The following is a 15,815-nucleotide window of genomic DNA, read 5'->3' on the forward strand; positions in this document are numbered from 1 at the left end:
TGCAATATTTGCGCGAAATAAACACAGATACGTTTCCTGTTATAACAGTTTCAGTATATCGAATATATGGCAACAATAATTTCAGATAGTTCTGATAACTTTGTTATTGCAACTTTCGCTCACTCGTTTCTGTTATAAATGCGCAGAATCGTTAACAAGGCAAGACGACAGTTGCATTTATCCAACACGTTTCCAACTTTCACGTTCGCCGATCGCCTAATTAGTTAACACTCTCGCGGGTATACGAGTTTCGTTGATTTTATTCGAATCGCTTTTAACGACATCCTTAATTACACGGCGTTCTTCTGGCACCGCGGTACACACTTCGCACCTCATTAACACCATGCTGCGGTATGTATAAGACCCACGCGTTACAATTATAATTATTGATATTCAGTTTAACTGCCGGCGGTGGAAGCGATCCATCTTACTTGAGACCGGTCTCCTCCTCGGCCAGCCGACGCCCAATAAAACGATACCCGCGATAAACCTTTCGAAGCCAATTAGGAGCTAATTGATTTTAACTGTAAATCTATGAGCCCGATTCCTCCGTTCTGGCCGGTTCCACGGGATTGCGGTTAAGACGGGGCCGGGGACTTCTGCCAAGCCAGCAGTTGTTCCCGATAAATTTACGATGACTAAACTCCCTTTTCTTGCGCTCGTTCTTCTCTGTTACTCGTGCCGCTCACTCTCGATCGTACCGCGTCATCTGTTTCCCCCCCTCCTTTCGCGTCTCGTGCCTTCTTCCGAGCCTTTTGCTTATCGTTCCTTGGAAACCTCTTGCCTCGTTTTCCTCCTTGCTTCCCTTCGATGCGATCGAAAACGTTTCTCGCTCATTAGGCGGAAAAGCAATATCGTGCAACGTTTTAGAACGATCGGGGAAACCTCGTTTCGCGAATTTCGGATTTTGCGTCTTTATATATTCCTTTAATTTTCATAACATAACGTTATTATGTTATTCAATTTTATTACAGGAAAGCGACATTGTTTCGTAGTACGATAAGAGTTCGCTTCGTTCTCATTCACAATTCCTATTTGTTTTTTTCTTTGTTTTACTTGAAAAAGGATAATAACGACGTGGAGCAAACACTCAACTTTGAATAATTAAAATTCATACAGTTTTTTTATAAAAAATGTAGAGGAATTATAATTTTTTATTGTTAAGAATTAAGTTGTAACAAAGTAACTATTTTGTTGTGTAATGTTATTATCAACATTTATTTATCTACTTGACTTAAGTTGGATGCTTTTAACCTCTTAGGCACTGCTGTATTTTGCTTAAAAAAATTTGTTCATCCCTAAATTACCATTTTCCTTATTATATTTTTTTTTCCGTATAGCTATAATTCCGTAATACTATATATATAGTATTAACTACATATATTCTTTTCTTAGTGTATTGCACATATACAGTTTCACTTTAATCGTTTACTTTAATAATTAATAAAACAATTGACTAAAGCACGAAACGTTCACGAAAGTTAATGAGTTATAATACGAAATGTTACCATCTTTATGTTGGTTAAAAGTTAAATTAATTAAACAAATACATGTTAATGATAAAATTAAATACTGAATCAATTCACTACAGTTTGATTCTATATATTAATAGTTAAATGTGCACTTTTCAAAGAGAGCTAACTGGCTAACTACTTAAATGCGAGAAAATCACGACTTGCGTGTCTTTATAGTGGATCGATAGTAAACAATTTTAGAAAGTAGTGGTTTTTGGAAGCTCCGCCTCGGTAAAGCTAGCAGTTTATTTTACGAGCGGTGCATACATGGTTTTACTACGAGTGCCGTTTTCTTCTTCGCTACGCCGCGAACGTTCCAGCCCGAACGGTTGACTGAGGTGGTGGTTTCCGCAAAAGAAGATGCTTCCGGTGGCCCTTAACTGTGAACAAGAAACGGATATAAGAATGCCGGGGTTTACCGGAAGGGCTCAGATTTTACGATACTCACTGCATCCTAGGAACGGAACGCAAACCTTTCCCGCAGGGCATTCGCCGTCTTTCTTGCAGGATTTATCTGCTTCCCGTTTGCGTCTGCTGTCCGGGAGGTTCAAGGTTACGAGCTCGGACTCGTCCTAGTGTTCCAAGAAAATTATCCACCATTAGACAATTTAATTCCACGGCGGAGCGAGATCTATTGCCGTTCCCAAGGCAAAGCAAGAAATAGGGGGATGTTGAGCTTGATCGGGGGATGAATAAATCTCTTTCCACAGAATGTTGCGCGGCACGCCGTTTATTTCACGAAGCAGCGCTCGATTTAGATATTGAAAACCAACTCCGAAAACCAAATCACTGATTTCAAAAATTTTAATTCTTTCAGTGTCGTGTTCCGTGGAATTATTTGTATGCAACTGCAATTGATTGAATTTTATAAGAAAATATTTCAAATTTAATCCTTAGCAGACAACGACTTTTCCGACCAAATGAGGCAGCAGGACGAGACGATTTTCTCAGATTTGTCGACTGTCTTGTGTATCAATTATTTTAATTCGTATGTAATACGAATATAATTTATATACGATTATATACAACTATATACCATCATATATCGCGTCACTCGTCCAACCGTGCGAAACACAGTGGCGACTGAGAGTCGCCTCTCGTCCGATAAGGGTTAAGAGACACAGGGTTATGTAGAACAATTCGTCTAAATTTTTTCTTTTTATACAATTTCATGTTGCACTTGTTATTGAATCATTTTGATTGTTATCAAGTGTAAGAGCTTGTAGAATTTGAGTTCCCTAAAGTCATCTTTAATTATTTGAAAGTTCCATATATTACTAAATCTAATTTCTTAACATGTTCACTACCAGCGCGGCTAGTATTTATGATAATAAATACATAGAATGCATTTGCAAAATATTATAAAAATGTCGTTAAAGAGAAGTTATAAATTTTCAAAATTTTACAATTTTAAATACTTATAGTCAAAAAATTCATTTGATGTTCTTACGTGTTGGTTATATTTAAATTATTTCAAAAAACAAACAAATAAAATATCCTGAGTAACGCCACCTCTAAAACTCCATAAATGTTGAAAATACGATTAATAATAATATAGAATAATAAATCGCTGAAGTCGATTGCTAATGACATTGCAATGAAAAAAAGTTAATTTTCCATGGCAGCCAGCTCAGCTTTAGAAAATCATGCGGCCGGCAAGAAATCAACTAAAAAGCATAACGACCGTCCGTAGAAGAACGTACGTAGACAACAGAAGCTAAAAAATGATCAGAAAATGAGATATGCATCTGAGAGGCCGGGCTTTCGCTCTATCAGGGCAGCTAATGATCTCCGAGTTACGAACAGAGATCTACTCTCGAGCTACAGCGCAGTACAAGTTTGGCGTTCGAAGTTATATCCGGGTTGGTTCTCGTGCACGGTTAAGGCTTTGAGAGCACGGCGATATCTCTTAGCAAAGAATCGAGGCGGTTCTGGTACTCACTGAATCTCCACTGCGATCCCCTAAGCGGATTACGTGGACCTCTGGGTCGTCCTGCGGATGGAGGACCAAGGACGATTAGAACGTGATCGCGATTTACAAGAAACGACTGAACAACGCGTTTGTTCGGTATGGCTAGCTCGTATCTCCGTACCTTGTCGTCCTTAATGATGCACCTGGTGGCCGAAACGGCGCACACGAACAGCAGAACGAGAAACAGCCGGCTCATCTTCGAAGCTATGCTCGGGAACGCTCCCGATCCTCGGACGCCCGGCGCTCTTTATACGAGAAAAACGCGGCGGCGGCGGCGGCGGTGGCGGCCGGGGCGGAGAGGACGCGACGTTGCGAAACCCAGCGCATCGCGTTATCTTCGCCGTAAAGTCGCGGCCATTAGGGACGGAAAAATGAAATTCTCAATTGCACCGTAGATTATGCGCGGCTCGCTCGTGTTTCCGCGTTAACGAGCGGTTCGCGGAATCGTTGCCGCCGCGCCGCGCCGCGCCGCGTCGCCCTCGCTGTCCCCGTCGGTCCGCCGCGCGCATTTTTCGGTTCTGGAATGAGTTCGGATTCCCCGGGCCGGTGCAACGAAGATACTCGATATCGTAAACCGCCGCCCGGGGAGCCGGTTCCGGTCGGTTCATTTTCGCGGCCAGTCTTTATCTAAATTGGAAAAAACAGAATAGCCCTGTAAAATGTATACCGCGAGTCGCGGTGATTGCGTGCCACGGTTTATGAGCTGTTGTCAGGGCACCGCCGGACTCGGCGCGGCGCGCCGCCGCGAAATCCAGGAACCGATTCATCGATGGTTCATATAGCCCGCGATTCGAACGGTGCGTTTCTCTCCGGCCGATCTGCCAATGAAACGGTGCAGTCGCCGCGCGAGAGACACACGCCCAACGGGTTCCTGTGATCCTATTCGAAGTTCAGAGTGGTAATTACCTGCGTTCATTAGGGTGATGGTGATGGTGACGGCTGATCGATAACGTTACGCACTTAATTAAAATTATGCTGCATTACTCTATTGCTGTTTTGGCTCTAATGAGAACGCGGTCGTTGATGTCAGCGAGAAATTTTAACGTTTTCCGCGTGATGCTGATTGTCACGTGATTCGATTCGAACCAGTCACAGATCATTGTTAATTTATCTTGCATCGAGTATGCTTTTTCGAGGATGCTTTTCATCTGAAATTCAACTTTATTCTTTAGGTACAAGTAAGCTTGCCTGCTATAAAACAGACTTTTGTGCAAAATTTCTATGTTGAAACTATTGTTCGGAACGAAATTGTTCTAATCATTGCAGCAGTAAAAGTAAATGGTACTGCTAGATATTAAAAGACAAATGTGAATATAAAGTTATTTCTTTTCCTAATAATTCTACTAAATTTAAATAAAACAATAGTCATTTAAAATTCGCTAAACGATTAGATCTACTAATTTTTGTTACAAGTGCACGAAATCCACAGTCTAGATACTATTATCGGAATTTCAATTTTCATTAGGCCGTCCTGTAAGTCGTTCTAGTTTCTCGATGATCGTAACGTTACTTGTCCAGTTTCTTTTCGCAATTGAAAAGGCTACTTGCACGCATGAAAGAATCAAATTCGACATTAATCATCGTCCTCCATTCGCACCGGCGTATTTACCGCGGAGCACATTAGAAAATTCCGAAACAAACGATGCTGCATTTCCTGAAGGGTCTCGCGCGCATCCCCGGAGCACTTCATCTCGCCGGCAGCAACCGGCGAGTCCGTTGTATCGACCGCGTTTCAGCGGAATATAAAAATTGCTCGGCGGTATTACGACGTCCCTGTTCTACATCACGCTTTACAGCCGGATGTCTCCGGGAGCGGAATTAATTATGTATGCCCCGCAGTGGTGGCGCGCGCGGATGCGACGGAGTTTCGCGGCCGTTTTACCGGCTCGTAATAGTCCCGGTATTGGAAACTCGTTCGTCCATTCGGGCGACGAGGCGAGCGACGGCACGGTCTAAACCGCTAGTGTGTATGAATATGGTCGTCGGTCGATTCGCGGAGGGGACGGTCGCCGCGTTTGCATAACCGGGGACGGAGACGTCGTAGTTACGGACGGACTCGAAACTAGCGGTCCTCGGACGGACACTCGACGTGACCGGAGGTTCTTTGTTCGCTTGATTACCGAACACCCTGGAAACTAGTCATTAGCTTGACAAATAGAGAACCATCTCCCTCTCTCTCTCTCTCTCTCTCTCTGTTCCTTCAGCGGCGCGACCTTCGTGGAGAAAGCTGACGGCGACGCGAATATCCGCGACGCGTTCCCTCGTTAACTAATTGAACGCTGTTAATTTACTCGCGGCTATCCCTCGGCGTCTTCCAGCCTTCACCAACGTTGTTTGCCCGACGCCTGCGGTATCGCGGCTGCAAAGCGGCCGTTCGTCTTTCCTGTCATCGACACCGCTGACGAGGAGCAGCGTTTCAACCGGCCCGGGGTCTGTTCTTTTCGCCACGGAACAGCCAACCGGGTATTTAAAGCGACAAACAGCGCGATTAGACCCGATTCCACGACCTCGGCGCGAATCTAAATGCGTCGCCGGGCCGACGAAAGACTCTCGGGCGAACGCGAATACGGCTGCTCGCTGATCCGCCGGAGAAAAAAGGAGCGCGGCCTCCGGGAAACCAGGCGCGGAGCAGGCCAAACGACGCTTGGCGATACAACGGGTTAAACGGCCGGTGTCGGACACGCGCGAAAATAAATGGAAGGATAAGGCGTCGAATTCAGCGGGATCGTTCGTCAGTCGCTTATATTTAGACCGTGACTACGTCTCGCGCGCGGCGGGACCGCGACGCCTATTTTTCCTGTCGCGTTTTCCACGCCCCGTGATTTCCCGGCGTTTGTCCCGCGCGCGCGCGCTTCTTCCGCCCGACGATCCATCTTCTTCCCATCGACGAACTTATTTTCTCGATATTAACGTCGCCGTGGAATACTGATGCGAGCAGACGATCGAGATAGACGAGACGCCCCTGTGTCGGAGATTAATAAGGTAGAGGCGCGAACCGTGGCACAAAGAAACCAGCGAGAAAGTAGATTGCCAAGAAATAGTTTCCTTGTTGTTCGTCTACCACACCTGTAGAACTTGGGAAACTTCAGAAAGAACAGAAGCGCGTTTAATCTTGTTGAAACCGCATCCAGGTTAAATAACATTCTTATTTTATTAACGCGTTCCGCGTCGAGCTGTTTTTACTCGTCTTTTCATTCCAGTCAGTTGGCACTTTAAAAATTGATATAGTATATATAGTTATCAATTATCGCATATATAACAGTGAAATAAATCTATTATGGTCGACTCTTCGTGTGGAAATTAATTTTTCATTCTGAACTTGTCAGAAAACATTTTCTTAGAGCATTGAACAAACATGTTAGGGTGTATTAACATGTAAGCCTGGAATTTGTTAATAAAATAATTCATGTAAAGTGTATTGGTAGATAATAAAGTAACACGTCACAAAATACCGATAATCAATTTGATTCTGCACGTTCAAATGACTCAACCACCATGTGTATTTGATATATTAATAATCTTATAATCTCATTTAACGAGCCTTTCATGTAACAAATAAATCCGGTTCTTTTCATCGAACAATACATTTTCTTATTCCCTTTAAGACATCGTTAATATTTTTACATCGTACATCCAGTAGTTTACGAGTTCTGAAATCTATCCCCGATTCAGTCAACGCATTGCGCACCACTTTGAATTATCATTAGAGTCATCCGTGTTTGCGGCAGGCGCTGTTGGAGCCGGCAAACAGGTTTCCTCGGTGTAAACGAACGCGGCGGCGCAAGGAACTGCGCGGCGATGCTGTATGATAGGAGGGATCATCGAAAAGTACCTCATTATTGTACGTATCGAAGGAGAAAGAAGCGCTCAACGTTATCAATTATCCGCGGAGCTTCGAGTAATCCGGGGAAAAGGCTGATCCAACCATCGAGAGCCTGGCAGCTAGGCTTAATCGATTTAATAACGTAATACAGATTACAGACAATCACGGTGGCGCTCTTTCGATACAATGCGCCGATAAGCGGCAAGACAAGGCGGTTTCCTTATTAGAGCGCCGAGATATCGCACGTAGGATGGCGGGAGGCACACGACGACGAGGCCTAGCCTCCACGGAACGTGATGAGGGAATCCTATCGACCAGGGCCGCTCAATTTCCGTCCCGCATTAGTTTCAGCGTTAACGATGTGCCCCGAACGTATTCTCGTGGCCTATGTACGCGGTTTAATCGTTACGTAAGTACATCATGAAATGCTGGTCGCTATCTCTTTAACTGGGAAGATAATCGTCCCAATTAAGCTGCTTTCCCACGATTCGAACCGTGCCGGCTTGTACACGCTTCCAACGAAATCAATATCAATAACAGCCACGCCATACATTCCCCCTACTCCCCACCGTGTCCACCACCCTCGCCCGCGGCGGCTGATCGTGGACCGTGCCCTGCCCCGCGAACACCCACCCTCGCCCTCCCCTCCCCTCCTCCTCGCGAGGCATCGATATTAAATAATTTCGAGCCTTCCGGCCGGCCGTAATCAGTCTGTAAAATTTTAACTTATAATCCCCGGCGAACCGGATTACCCCGACAATCAAAATTGTAACCCGTTATTCGATTCGGCCCGTCGCGGCTCGCCGCGCCATCCGGCACACGGCACGGTCGCCAGACAGTCGCGAATAAAGTTCACGTCCGTATGAAATATTAATTCCAGAGCCAACCGAGGCACAGCCAACAAACTACCCTTTTCCCTTCGAAGGAGCTCGTCGCGACGTTGCGACTCTGTTTTAATTATAGCCGAGCTCAGGTGCTAATGGATCTCTTGCCGCGCTCAACAGGAGAAACAGAAGTCACGGTACATCGAAAGGCCTCCGATCTCGATCCGTGCAATTGACTTATTGAAAATCATTTTACTTCGGACATTTTTCGTGATGTTCGAAGTACGCTAATTCAGTTTAGGTCAAATGTGATTCGCCACCGACTTCTGACTGTTAAAGAAGGACGTCCATTGAGATCCTCTTCTATGTACAATAAAGTTTTTTTAATTGTCCCTCAGCTTGTAAAAATGGACTACTTTGAAAAAAGAGATACGATCATTCGAGGCTCGCGGGCTCATTTTTATAGTTATTAACAATCGCGGATTATAAAAACTTATAGATTTGTTATTTTTTCCATTGTTTCTAAGGTACCGAAAATTTATCCTATTTAGGTGCCGAAAATTTATTAATTAATCGACCGATTTAAATACTCTGCATTAAATTGATCCGGTAACCGCAGTACAAGGGTGAAGGGTATTTGCCGTTTTGTATTTGATTTGCTTATTTCTGTCATAAATGTATAAAACTGCAGCCCGACGATTAGCATCGGTGGAGGATAGCGGTCTCCTAAATCCATTAGGCGTGACAGTAATAGATTCGTGTGTACCGCTGGAATGTCACTGTTAAACTAACACGTTTCCCGGAGAGGTTTGCTCGTGGTCCGATCGACAGGAGGGGCCTCTTCTTCACCCCGATGATACCAATCGAATGGCATACGTCTTCTTCCTTCGTCGGTAGACGCCGCTCCGACGAAAACAAACTAGCTCTGTTTGAGAACGTGGTTCGCCACCCTCGGCCCTCCAGCACACCGGATATAGACTAATTCCGACTGGCGTCCCCGGTGACGTCTCATGGGAACAATATGGGGCTCGAACGAAAACGTTCGCCGGTGCCACTGGCACTGAATTCTATCCATCTAGCCGACCAGCCCGCAGAGACGAGCCGCAGAACTCCTAATTTCACCATATGCCATCGGCTCCCTTTTGTCGCGCGATCCTTTGAACATCGTTCGAACGATCGTGTGTTTGTGACACCTGTTAATGCCTTCCTTTGCGATTACAATCGGGTCTGTTCAGATGGATAATAATAGCAGCATATAATAATAATAATTTCACCAAGGATTCGTAATGGGGGATGACGTTGAGTACGTAAAGCAGCGCACAAAGGATTCGAACAAATAAAAACACGACAAGGCGATAAGAGGAGAATATTTAAAGTGACAATATTATGTAAGCGAATATCATGAGTAAAGGAAAGTAAATTAATGATAATTGAACTTCGGATCTTGATATAATATAATAATAAGATATAAGAATCAGTGCTGGAAATGTTAAAAATTCATTAAAAGCTCGTGTCTAGGTTTTTTTTAGGAGCTTAGCGCTAATGCCTCATTATTGAGAGATATTTGTAAATTAAAGGAAAAATGTCGAATTGAGTGAACCTGTGATGTTAATGATCGCCGCAACTCGTGGTTGCTGGAATTACATCGGAGCACCTCTGAAATCGTTGTATTGTGAGGCAATTGTCGTCATAAATGGGGTGCGGGTCCCGATACCGATACTTTTTACACGACCCTCGATTGTTTCGGGTTCACCGGATGCCAGCATGGAACTTGCGTGGGTGGGTGCCCGGCGTTAATTGGTATTTGCGAATCGTGATAACGGTGGAACGCTAAGGTGAGGGAGAGCCGGCTGACAGACTGCTAGGAACCCGGTTGACAGTCGTGTGACAGAGGTAAGCTTCTGGTGGGGGAAAGTTCATTAATAAGCGTCACCGGATTATGAAGGAACAGACAGAGATTCATTCTCATAGAATTCATAAGTTCTGCCTTTAGCCGCTCATTAATACGTTACTGCCGTAAGTATCGTTTCGCGTTCGTCGAGCTTCGATGCAAATTGGGGTTCTACCGGCTGTGGAAAATTTTATTCGGATGACGGATAACAAATGAAGACTAACGAATAAAAAAATTATTCGATAGTATCAAATAGATATAAAATCGAATAAAAATTTATTTGAATACGCATTTGAAAGTAATCGATTTGAATAAATGTGATAGAATATAAAGTGTTTCCTCGTAGTTTATCGATTTATTTATTTCATATTATTTTTTCGAATTATTCGAGCAAAGAATTATTTGGAATTTTTCGAATAGAGAATTATTAAAATACCGAATTATTTGAACAAATAATTATTCTAACAAATAGATAAAACAATTTATGACGAATTATTCGAATAAAATATTCGACTAAAAGCGGACAATTTATTCGGGACAATACGAATAATGGTCAACACTGTTTCTGACAATATAATTTATTTGTGCTTAATGTGTGTTAATACTTCTATTCAAACAAAATAATTTTTCCGTTACCGTGTAATAAAGTTTTCGGGTATTATCTGACTAGCAGAATATTATTCGGAATAACTGGCGTTGTGCCGCAGCAATCCCAAATAGGGAGCATTGTTCTAGAATAACGTTTGTTTCGGTAATTTCGGTTTTAGCTAACAAGGATTCACTTCATCATGGATCCATGTTCGCGTTGCAAACGGTACCATTACGCGACTTATCGATATGTTTCCGGCTCGGCGCCACGAGATCCATTAACTCATTAACGGCCATTTGACATCTGAGATTATTGTGATAACATTTTTGACATTATTTCATTGAAAATCTGATCGAAGGGCGTGCATTAACCCTCTAACCATGTGCAACTTTCTGATTTGTCAATATGAAATTACAAGCTGGTTTTATTCGCTGAATTCGATCAGGAAGAGAAACAAAAAGACGAACAAAATATAAATATCTTTTGATCAATTTTACAAAATATTCAGAACGCGTATTTCGCTCATGGTTGAAGTGTTAACAAATAATTCGGAAACTTCTTCTATTCGAAGCTGAACAAAACGATCGATAAAACTTTTAAAAAGTTCTACAATGTTTAAAATGGCTGGTTCGATTATATATGCTGCAATCGCATGTGAAAAGGACTCGATTTGCAATCTTCGCATCTCGTAGGAAATCCAGGGACTTTCAAAGAAAGTTACATTCCTAAATTTCCTTAACAAACGACTGAAGAAATCAAAACGCCGCGTATACTAATGGATTAACAGAGTTCGGTCTCGTGACCGTCAAAACATTCGGTTCGCTTATGGCGCGGCTGTCATCGTCGCGAATTCCCATAGATCCCATAGAGCGACACGTGGCGAAGAAGAGGGCGGGGGGGGGGGGGGGGCAACGGAGTACTCGAAGGTACCATAAATATAAGCGGGCACCATGACCGCGTGCCACGGAGCTCGTGACTTAATCTGCAAGGGTATCTAGGCCGTGGCGCGGCCGCTGTTGCTGGATTTATGAGCCGATTCGGGTCTCGTGCTTTTCGATCTTTATTCTCTCCCCGCCCACGCTTACGATATCGCGGATCCGTGTGTCGTTGCGTAATACCGGCGATGCATCGATACACCGGGGCGCATTTGCGTAATTGCGACCACGTTTCCATTTTACCCGTCGATTTTTCGTGAACCGGCCCCGTCCACCGACGTTTCCAGCTAATGATCCGAAATAAATAAACAACGGCGAACGGCGCGCGGCGCGCGGCGGAGTAATCGCGAGAGTGGACGTAATTTTAGGGATGCTCGTCCCTAAAGCGGCGAGCTGCCTTTCGAAGCTCCTCTCCAGAGATTTTCAGCGACCCCTCGATCCCTCCGGCCCCTGAAAAATCATTTTTATTACTGCGCGATGCAGGTACATCCGTCAAGTAATGGGAAAATCGCTGTTTTAAGCGTGGCGTGGCGGAACCGGTTACCGAAGTCTCTATTTTATTTCCAAGTATAATTACCGTTGTATTTATCAAATAAGCTTTTTTAATTCAAATTCAATTAATTACTTATTTCTCATAATTAAACATATAAAAGACGGAAATTCTTAAAAGGCTAGAAAAATTATTTCAATTCTTTGATACTAAATTCGCAAAATTCGAACGAAATATTGAACGAATTAAGATCAATATTCTTGCAACTGATGGAATTTTCATTTTGCATAAAAATCAGTTGTCCAGTGACAAAGGTTGATAAATCGCAACATAAAAGAAACAAAAATTTCCTCCGTCTATTAAGGAAATTGCTTAAGGAAATCATAGTGCTAGGGTTAAAAATGAACGCGAATACGACCTTCTGTACCTAAATAATTCACAGCATCAGCTGGTACTTCTCGGAAACGATTGTTATCGGAGATGCTTCGTGCACCTGTTTCCGAAGAACGTACGAGCATTCGCAAATGAAAGGCGAAGCGTAAGCCATGGTTGGTTCCGATCGGATCTCGGAGAAGACGCGCATTTTCCGAAGTAAAGGCGTGCGTCGATTCGAAGGCAGCGGCTCGTAGGGCTTGTAACCGGGTCTAGTTTTTACGCGAGGAAAACGTTCGTTATAATTTAAATAAACCGACACGCCCGGTTAATGTTCGCGTCGGCTTGTCGAGTAAGGTTCGTGTCGCCGGACGCAAGGATCTGCCTCGGGTTAATTAATGAGTTTGATTTGCTTAAACAATGCTTTTATTGAGAAACTGAGAGAACGAAAACACGCGGAATGCTGACTTCTCGGCTAAATACGGGTCGTCCGCGGGACAACGGTGTTTACAAATTTACGGCGAGGTCGGTACTGTGATACGGCGCGGTGTTTACGCGGTACGTCGCAGTTATGCTTGCGAGGCGTACAACTTTTACACTGAAATGACGGCGAGGTCGGTTCTTCGATACGGCGCGGTATTTCCGCGATAGGCGCAGTTATGCTTGCGGGGCGTACAACTTTTATACTGAAATAGAAGACTCCGCGTCTGGAAGCAGCAACGCTATTTTAAAGCATGAAGATGGTAGTCTGATAACCTGGCTTTCTGATGACGCGACGCGACGACTGAGGATTGCCTACACGGAGTCGATGTTCGTTAGACAAACGATCAACTCAGCGAGAATTCTTCGATGATCAATGCGCGTACTGTGCCGTGACGCGGTTTTACGTTCACGACTCCCCGGTTTTGGGGCGCTTGCAGCTAGGAAACGGACAGGTCGGTTTGACCCGTTAATTACGTTTCTCGCACGGCTGAATATCTCTCGACTCGACTTCTATCGCTTCCAAACGCAGGGTGCCGAAATCTGTTCTCGCATCGACCTTCTTCGATCGCAATCGAGTGGGGATCGATGCGCACGCATCTCCGGCGCTGGAGAAGGGAGATCACGCGTTGTCCGCCACACACACACACACACACACAGAGTCCTCGTCGGCGTTCCGCTCGCATGGAGACAATATGTAGCCAGCCCGGTTACAGGCTTTTCGCGATTCGATGTCGCGAGACGAAAGCTAGACTGCTATACAGCCGCGGATATATTTCGCCGGCTCGGCTTAGGGTTGCGCCCTCGCTATTTCCCCGCGATCCTCTGTACGCGGTCGAAAACGGAAATCCCGGTTCGGGGTGCACTCGGCCGATCTCCGAAGTGGAGTGTCGTGTTCGGATGTATTTCGCGGGACGTTAAACGCGCCGCAGCCGCGAACTTTCCGCGCCGCGGCCAACGTCGCCGGCTTAGACACCCGCGCCCTCTTCTTTTATCTCGCCGGTCGTTGTCTTTTTGCTCGATCATCGCGGTTTCTAAGTTCCCGCGAATCTTGGGGAAGTTGCGATTGCTCCGCTCGGTATCGAGGAACCTGCTACGCTTCTCTCTCGAAACTTTCCGGCCGCTGCTTATCATGACATGGTTGCGGAAGTGTGAAACGCCCGCGGGTTACTTCCAAGTTTGCATTGTTCTTTTTGCTCGATGCTCGGTCGGCGCCGCGGGAGATCGGTAATGAATATTGCGTGTACGCCGGATCCTCGGTTATCTGAATCCTCGATACATGAATTTGTTATTAGACTGCGAATTTTTATGCAAAATTATTTATGCAAAATAAAAATTGTCCGAGCTGATTGTATAAAAATTAAATATATCTCCTCTTGTAGTCATTTTAATGAGTTTACATTAGAGAGGTATTCTTCAATTTCTACAAGATTTTCGCAGTTATAGTTGTTTAAGCAATGAAAATCTGAGTCTTTATTGTAACAGCAATATTAGAATAAGAATATGGGACCAGTTAAATTAATTGACACAATAGGTATAACGTCAAATTCGTTAAAATCGTTGCATATTCGTTATCTTACTCTTCAGACGTAAGACAACGTGAAGTATACACGTGCGATATGTGCCCGATGAAGAAATAATAAAAAGCATGCGTTAATGAAAGTGAAAATACAGTTTGCCAAAAGCAGTAATTAGATACCGGTGGGAGTCAACTTCCAAAGAAGCGATATGGGTTACTTATCGCCTTCATCTTCGATTGACCCGAGAGAAAGCGGAGATCTCCTTAGCCGGCTTCATACTCGTCACTTCTTCTTCGACCCTCCGGGCCCTGGAGGTGTAGGGGTGACCTACAAGGGAGCGCTTTCTTCCTTAATTGGGCCACGTATTAATTCGGTCGGAGCTTCTGACCGCGACGATTTATTCGGGCTGTAACAGACGGACGAGAAAAGAGGGAGATAAGCGAGACGGAGGCAGCAGACGCGCGGTAGGACGCCTAGGATTACGAGGACTTAACCAAACGGTCGGCGTCGGACAAGAAGATATCTCCGGACGTTTTATCGCGTCCGAGCGGTCCGCGCAGCCGATTGGATTAAGCGGAGACGCGTTCCGCGGGCTTGTTTGAAAAATCAGATATTCCGGGGACAAATTGCAGGCCCGTTGTCGCAAACCCGCCCCTCGAAATGCCGGGGGACCGCCGAGTCACCGCCGCGGCGCTGTCTGCGCCGTAGACTCCACCGCGGTAATCGCTGATTATTTAATAAAGTCGAAGTGGCGCCACACGTTTTATTCGCACCGTAAAATTGGCACGGTTAAGCCGCGCGGAATCGGCGGAAAATATTCGAATATAATTAATGCCTGCGCCACTTTGACGTTTTATCCGTTTCCGGTGCCCGCTGCGCCGGCCACGGTTAATTAATAATAAGCGCTTAATTAAGCGAATGGATGAGTGCTTTTACTGATTGCGCTCGCGACACAAGCCGGGCCCGTGTTGCTCGCCTCCATACGGGGTGGATCGGATCAACTTGCCATTTAAGGGGAGCCGGCTTCTCTCTTACCGAATTATATCAATCGATTATTTAGGTTCGCGACAATAATGTCTGCCGGCTTACGTTTATTCTGCACATGATTCCCTTCCACTCGTTGCGGCTTAGAACGTTACCGAAAATGTTATTAAACCGAGGATACGTTTTTATATCTGCAAACTAATCTGGAGCAAAATAGAATTTTATTTCGTGCAATGATAAGTTTATAAATAATTAAGAACTGATTTTTATATAGCGATATTTATACAAGTTTTTTGTTTTATTAGTTACATTTAATTTTTAGTTAACTGCTCATTTGTAATTTACTGTCTCGGAGCTTGACGAAAGATAAGATTCAGATGTACTTTTGATCCTCCGAGCTTCGAAAGTTGAATCATTACTT

General features: G+C 44.5%; 2 protein-coding genes across 2 annotated transcripts in view; one reads left to right on the forward strand and one right to left on the reverse strand.

The window, feature by feature from the left end:
* Nucleotides 1-15,815, forward strand: part of LOC144475308 (uncharacterized) — a 459,016-nt gene that overhangs the window by 167,342 nt on the left and 275,859 nt on the right. The gene's annotated exons all lie outside the window — the stretch shown is intronic.
* On the reverse strand, nt 1,366-3,705 carry LOC144477842 (uncharacterized). The gene is made up of 4 exons (XM_078195583.1): nt 3,608-3,705; nt 3,457-3,507; nt 1,963-2,086; nt 1,366-1,894 (listed from the first exon to the last, which is right to left on the reverse strand). The coding sequence occupies exons 1-4, from the start codon at nt 3,680-3,682 to the stop codon at nt 1,815-1,817; spliced, it is 330 nt and encodes a 109-aa protein (XP_078051709.1). The 5' UTR covers nt 3,683-3,705; the 3' UTR covers nt 1,366-1,814.

The sequence above is a fragment of the Augochlora pura genome, chromosome 2, assembly GCF_028453695.1.
Source record: "Augochlora pura isolate Apur16 chromosome 2, APUR_v2.2.1, whole genome shotgun sequence".
NCBI lineage: Eukaryota > Metazoa > Arthropoda > Insecta > Hymenoptera > Halictidae > Augochlora > Augochlora pura.

Bases quoted from the DNA above. Each gene is read 5' to 3' on its own strand.
- LOC144477842 (XM_078195583.1), bottom strand. From the start codon at position 3,682: ATGAGCCGGCTGTTTCTCGTTCTGCTGTTCGTGTGCGCCGTTTCGGCC. The intron at 3,508-3,607 runs GTACGGAGATAC...CTCCATCCGCAG, and splicing joins GCATCATTAAGGACGACAAG to GACGACCCAGAGGTCCACGT. The intron at 1,895-1,962 runs GTGAGTATCGTA...TCTTGTTCACAG, and splicing joins CGTTCCGTTCCTAGGATGCA to TTAAGGGCCACCGGAAGCAT.